The sequence below is a fragment of the Mus caroli genome, chromosome 4 (genome assembly GCF_900094665.2).
Source record: "Mus caroli chromosome 4, CAROLI_EIJ_v1.1, whole genome shotgun sequence".
Lineage (NCBI taxonomy): Eukaryota > Metazoa > Chordata > Mammalia > Rodentia > Muridae > Mus > Mus caroli.
This window is the reverse complement of record NC_034573.1, coordinates 35,052,684-35,059,961: the sequence shown is the minus strand read 5'-3', so window position 1 is coordinate 35,059,961 and position 7,278 is coordinate 35,052,684. Positions and strand designations below refer to the sequence as shown.

The 7,278-nt window shown below is 44.3% G+C and overlaps 1 protein-coding gene across 1 annotated transcript in view; it reads right to left on the bottom strand.

Moving 5' to 3' along the window:
* Chmp5 (charged multivesicular body protein 5) overlaps positions 1-7,278 on the bottom strand; it is a 16,924-nt gene that overhangs the window by 1,883 nt on the left and 7,763 nt on the right. The window contains exons 6-7 of the mRNA XM_021160161.2: positions 4,207-4,315; positions 2,241-2,353 (exon numbers count right to left, since the gene is read on the bottom strand). Of these exons, the coding sequence (XP_021015820.1) occupies positions 2,241-2,353; positions 4,207-4,315 (222 nt within the window). The remainder of the gene's footprint in view (positions 1-2,240; positions 2,354-4,206; positions 4,316-7,278) is intronic.

The window sequence follows — 7,278 nt, the reverse complement described above, 5'->3', positions numbered from 1 at the left end:
AAAAAAAAAAAAAAAACAAAACAGACTGAGCAAACCACGGAGAGCAAGCTGATATGCAGCCTTCCTCCATAGCTTCTGTGTCAGCTCTTGTCTCCAGGTTCCTCCCTGTTAAGAGTTCTTGGCCCAAATTCCTTCAGAGAGGAAGTACAATGTGGAATAACCCTTTCAAGTCAAATAACCTTTTCCTCTCCAATTTGCTTTTGGTCATGGTGTTTTATCATACCAATGGTAACCCTAAGATAAGAGAGAAGACACAAATTTCTAATTTACTCAGAATTCCATAGTGAATAAAGGCAGATTTCGGACTAGACCCCACTCAGACATTCTATCTGCTGTATTGTGAGTACCAGTATGCTTATAGGGAGATCAGACAAAACAAGGGCTATAAATATCCAGTGGCAAAAAAGACATTACATTAGCAACCAAGAGAGAGATTTTATAAGCAGTAACATGCTCTGTTTATGATAAATATACAGGATAAGACAGGATTTTAAGTCCTTTACATACAACACATAAATTGCTCTAAACAATAATCTTATAAAATACTTCACATACGCTAGGAATAGAAAAGCTCAAAACAGCTAGGTGATCTGTCAGAAATGCCAATTCTCTTTCTGTGCTGAACTAGGATCTTTCTAACATTAAGGTTCCTCACCCACCCCAAAACAGGGTCTTCATGTATCTCAGGTTGGCTTCCAACTCTCTCTGTAACCAAGGATGGTCTTGAATTTCTAATCCTACTGTCCCTACCTCCCCCATACTGGGATTACTGGTATGGCACAAGACCTGGCCAATGAAATGCTAGGGATCTGATCCAGGACTCTGTTCAACTGAGATACATCCCCAGCCTTACTTCTTAAGTTTTATACCTAAAATTTATTTACTTATTTTTTATTTATGAGTACACTGTCACTGTCTTTAGACACACCAGAAGAGGGCATCGGATCCCATTACAGATGGTTGTGAGACACAATGTGGTTGCTGGGAATTGAACTCAGGACCTCTGGAAGAGCAGTCAGTGCTCTTACCTGCTGGACCATCTCTCCAGCTCTATACTTAAATTTTATACTTCATAGTTTAAACAATCCAGTAAATAATTGACTAGTGTGTCAAGGTGGGATGCTCTTTCTCCTTCCCCCTTCCCCACTCTCTCAATATTTATGTGTATGAGTTGCGCTGTATGTCTGTCTGAGCACAAGTATACATCTTAGGTCTGTGAAGGTCAGAAGAGGGCATTAGATCTCCCTGGAACTGGAGTTACGGATGGCTGTGGGCTGACATGTGGGCACAAGGAATTGAACTCAGGTCCTCTACAAGACAGCAAGCACTCAACTTACTGAGCCAACTTGCCAGCTCGGGAGTAGAACCCTCTTTAATATAACCACCCAAAGCTAAGCAGAGAAGTGGGCTGCTTACAGGCTCAGCTACTTGAGAGACTATGGCCAAACGACTGCTTGAATTCAGGAGTAAAGTACACCAGAGACCCTCTGTCTAAATTAATTTAACAAACAAAACAAAATAAAAAGACAGGCTGGGAATATTACTTTGTATAATGTGCTTGCTTAACATGTGTGAGGCCCTAAGATAAATTCCCAGCACCACACCACACCACACCACACACAAACAAACACACACACACACACACACCCCTAACAGTTCCACTAAGCAAGGCTCATGCATGCATACTGCTTTCCTAGAATCAAAATGGAAATTCCTGTAAATAGGGCTGTAAACAGGGCTGGCTTACGAGATGATTATATATATCATACAGACTACCATTGTATTGATAAGGACAGTTGGCCTAGTGGGAGAGGCCTGAAAGTTCAAGGCCAGCCTGGACAACCTGATGAGACCCTGTCTCAAAAGAAGATACAGCTCCATGGAAGAGAGCTTGCCCAGCAGGCATCAGGCCCCAGTACCAGGAAAACAAAACATTCTTTAGCCTCAGTGGCATTATTTATGTAGCTAATTAATTGTCCAATGCAGGAAAACCTGACTTTTAAGGGTGTGTAAAATAGATTAGGGTTGTTAAGCTTAAGACTACATTTTAGATTTCCAAATTGGGGGACATAAAACCTCTAGCATTAATAATGCATGAAAAGACATACAGGCAAAACTCAGACAGGAAATAAATAAATCTTTCAGAAAGCTCCTCTTCATGGATGCATTAGTGAATTTTCTGTTGGACTGTCTACACTACAGGCAGTAAGGTATGAACAAGCCTTAAGGACAAACACTACCTTGTTTTTTGTGTCAGTGGGAACACCTTCCGGAATTGCAGGTGCGGAAGCTGCCTCATCCAAGTAGGAGCTATCTTCATCAGCCAGAAGCTCATCGCCCAGCGCATCCAACTCTGAAATCAAACAGGTGCATTATAGAAAGCTCAGAAGAGAAGCTAGCCCCTCAGGTCAAAAAGCCAAACCACTTGTAGTGAACAAATAAAATGCAAAGGGAAAAGGTTCACTTGTCAATCATTTTCCTTTGCCACAGGGAGGGGCTCGCTATGTAATCCTACCTGGCCTAGAACTCAGACATCCACCCACCTTGGGAAAAGGATTTATTTCCAGTTGCAAAATGAAAGGTGGCCATTATAAGAAAATCTCAAGGAAACTAGTAGATAACAGTTATGGAAAACACCTCCCTCCCCCGATAAAGTCAATCAGCCCCACTGGTTTACAGGGTCCCAGACTTGACAACAAAGCTATGCTTGAGAATTGGCTCATCCGAATTAGACAACTCTAACATAAATGTTAAAAGAAAATAAAAGAAAAATCTCATTTACTGATGGACTAAAGGAAAGCAGTGCCGAGCAGCACTGGCGACGGAACATCCTGTGGCCATCATATGGAGTCAGGCTGTAGGAATAACTAAAGTGAAAGCTAGCAGGCGCCAGGAATGGCCTTGTAAGAAGGAAGTCAGGTAGAAAGTCACTGAGGAAAATTCAAGTCAGAAAATTTTAAAAAACTGAAATAATGGGAAAATGGTGTAGGTAAAACTGGAGCTCAGGAAGAACAAGGAGGGGAAGAGGGGACAGGCAGAGTAGGACAGAGAGCCATAGGAATCCAGCATGGGCTTTTCCAGCCTCGCTAGCACTCACAAGCATCCCGACACCTCCCTCTTCATGGTCCACTTCTCTCTGTCTTCTAACATCACACAGTCTAGGCCAGCACCACTCTCCTGTGACTACAGCAATAGCTTTTACTCTTCGTCCTAAGCCTACTCAACGACCCTGCCCACTTCTCATGGCAACCCCTACTCCTCCACAGTCTCACGCTTGCTATGGAAGAGTCCCCGCTCTGGCCTTTCAATGGCACCGCATACTTCTTCCCAAGCATGAGTGTGCTTACAATGATGAATCCAAGCAGGCAGTATATAGGGGAGGTTTTATAAATGTAGGAGTCAGGCTGGTCAACAGCTTACCAGCTAAAGGCCCCTGCGCTCAAGGCCAATGATCTGACTTCAATCCCTGGGACCCACATGATAGAAAGAGAGCTGAATCCTGCAGATCTCCTTCACAAGCACGGCCAGGACTCCAACATGCATCCCCCCTGCCCCTGACACCCAATACATAAATAAATAATGTAATAAAGTTAAGAAAGAGATGTAGGGCTCACATTGGTTTTCTTCGATGTTGAATCTACCCCATAGGGTTCAGGTCAAAAGGAAAACAACAGGAAACTGCTAAGCTGAAGACACAAACGCCAAGCACCGTGGTGCCGTAGCAGCAGCATGGTGGATGCAGCCGCCTCACAGAGCTGGCTCTCTGCTCAGACTGTGTCATAACCAACTCCTAGACAACCCTGATAGGAACTGCTTTTTTGTTTGTTTTATTGAAACAAGGGTTACTCTACATGGCCCTGGCTGTCCTGGAACTCTCTATGTAGACCATGCCAGAGATCTGCTTGTCTCTGCCTCTGGGAAGTTGGGATTAAAGGCATCTACCGCCATGCCTGGCATCCTAGTAAGAATTTGGTTTGTTTGTTGAAACAGGTTTCTCTGTGTAGCTCTGTCTGTTTTAGAACTTGCTCTGTAAACCAGGCTGGTCTACAACTCACAGAGATCTGCCTACTTCCTGAGTGCTGGGACTAAAGGTGTGTACCACCACTGCCTGGCTCTGGTAAGAATTTTAAGCAGCCTTTGGGTAGAGATTCCAGAGCTGTTCCTTTCAGACTCTGAAGCTAATACCCATTCATAGCACTCACTCACCTGCTTCCAGGTCGTCCTCATCTAACTCTGGGGTGCCGTAGCTGCGGCCCAGGGCTTCCTGGATCTCATTTGCATCTTCCATCATATCCTCCAGCTGGTCTTGTAAGTCCTATAGAAATACACAAGACAGAATGTTCTTTCATTCCAATGGATAGAGAAGTCAGAGTACAACACAGGTAGGACAGCAGGCTGGATGAAACTAATGACAGTGAGCCATTGTATACTTTTAGTAAAGAAAAGTTTCTTATAATGCACAGCAGGCTCTAACATTTCATTCTAGCTAAAGATGTGGCAAAAGATGTCACAGCAGGGAATTCAGATATTGAAACAGGAATGGAAAGGGTCACTGTCATCTTAGGTTCAAGGAACAGCTTCCTTTTTGCCAGATTTCTGACTTCCCCTCGGCCTTGGCTTCTACCTCCTGAGTCTCTCCTGCCCCTCTCTGTTCTGCCTACAAGCCTTATCTTCCTTGTCCGTTTCCTCAGCCTGTGCCTTAGGCTGCTTAAGAGGCTTTTCTTCAGCCTTCTCAGTCAGACACTGACAAGGCACCTGTGGCCCCTTCTGTAGACATTTTTATCCCCGTATCTATATATGTGCACATGCAGGTGCCTGAGGAGGCCAGACAAGGCTGACAGGTCCCTTGGAGCTGGAGTTATAGGCAGTTGTGGGACCCAGACTCTGGTCCTCTGTAAGTGCTCAGCTGCTGATCCAGCTCTCCAGCCCCATCACCACCACCATCACCATCGTCATCATCATAATTATTAGAAGTATAAGAAAGCAAGTCTATTGAGAAGCAAACAACAGATCCCTGAAGCAGGTAAGGGTATCCAAAATGAGCTTTCCATAACAAGGTTTGCATCTATCTTTTTATTTTTTTATTATCTTCCTCTACTAACTCTCGTCCTCTACATTTTCCTCTGAATCTTAGGAATGGGAACTGAAAATTAATTTAAAAATTACATTTCTTTATTTATTGACTTATTCATTCATATATTCATACGCATGTGTTTCTGTGTGTACATGCATGATGTGGGGGCATGCGCCATTAGTGCACAAACAGATGTCAGGACAACTTGTGGGAATCGGTTCTCTCTTATCACTGTGTGAATAGCAGAGGCTGAACTCAGGTCCAGACTTGGAGACACGTGCCCTCACCTGCTCAGCCATCTCACTGGCCCGAAATAGAAATTTAAAAAATCCCAATTATATAACCAGCTCTCAATTACTGTCAGTTCACCTCTCTACACGACAGCAGCTAAAAACTAGCTTTAGTCAACTGAGAAGATGCTCCTGAAGGTGGCCCAGTTTGATCTCAAGTGCACTCTGTAGTTAAAGATGACCTTAAATTCCTTATCCTCTTGCCTCCACCTCCCAAATTCTGGGATTAAAGGTGTATGCCACCAGGCCCAACCTGTGGCTTCCACTTTTCTTTTTCCTGGTGTGGTGCTGGAGACTGAAAGAGAGCCTTCTGTGTGCTCAGCAAGGACTCGCTGAGTTACAGTCCCGGCACAAATCTCATACTGCTTAGTGAGAAGCAATGCCCAAGCCTTTCCAGGGCTGCAGAGACAGCCACTCAGCTTCCAGCACTAGTGGTTGCTCTTCCAGATGACCCGAGTTTGGTTCCCAGCACTCAAGTCTAACTCCAGTCCCAAGGGATCCTGATGTCCTCTTCTGGCCCCCGTGGGGCAGATGGTACTCAGACATACATATAAGCAAACACTAATACTCATAAAATAAAAAAATTAAGTATTAAAACAAAAACCCTAAAACTAAGCCCACCGCCTTTAGGTGGTCCTGGGTGAAGTCAAGAGTGTTGATTATGGTCAGCACATGCTCTACCCCCCAGTTCTACCCTCAGCTATTTTTCTCACTTAAAAAATGGGATATTAGACAAGAGAGATGGATCACGGCTAAGACCACAGCTGTTCTTTCAAGGACCGGAGTTTGGTTCCTAGCATCTGTGGTGGGAGGCAATAGCTTCAGAATAATGGGCTCTGACCCTCTCTTTTGGCCTCTAAGGACAACTGATCTCACATGCATATGACCCTCCTTGGACACACATGCATATACATAACTTATATCTTTTTAGAAGAGGAGGGGATAGCTGGGGAAATGCTTCAGCAGTTAACAGCACTCACTGCTCGTACAGAGGGCCTGAGTTCCTTTTCCAGAACCCACAGGATGGCTCACAACTCTCTATAACTCCAGTTCTGGGGAAGCCTGATGCCTGCGCTGGCCGGTCATGCACACAGTGCACATACAGACATGCAGATAAAATAATCATACCCCTTAAATAAAAATAAGTAAATCATTTTTAATGAGATCATTAAGACTCATACTGCATATGGCTACTATAAGATTTATTACAATAATATATATAAAACATTACTTAGCTTAAAGCCATCCTGGGCATCTTTTTTTTTTTTTAAGATTTATTTATTTATTATATGTAAGTACACTGTAGTTGTCTTCAGACACCCCACAAGAGGGCATCAGATCTCATTACAAATGGTTGTGAACCACCATGTAGTTGCTGGGATTTGAACTCAGGACCTTCAGAAGAGAAGTCAGTGCTCTTAACTGCTGAGCCATCTCTCGAGCCCCATCCTGGGCATCTTAATGACACTTTGTCTAAAAGCTAAATTTTAGAAAGTGAAAAGATATATCTGGGGGCGGGGCTGTGGGGAAGGAGGCATAGCATTTGCCTAGCATGTACAAGACCCTATGTTCAATTTTCAATGCCACCACCACCAAAAAAGTAGGCCAAACACCAGAATGTTCTTCATATACAGAGCGTATGAGGCCACTGGAGGCCACTGCTGAAAACACAGCAGGCCTCGCTCAGCACGAGCGCTTCCTGGAGGAGCATGCAGGTACCTGTATCCTCAGATAAGCACCAGGGAAACCAAGAATGTTAAACACGAAGGGTTGCCTCTTCAAAGGGAGACATGTATAAGCTGTTTTCTGCCCACAAACCTGAGAGCACGGGCATGACCTCTGCACCACCTGCATGGCTGAGCCACAAGCCTCTCACCCACCCTTATCATGAGCCGAGCCACAAGCCTCTCACCC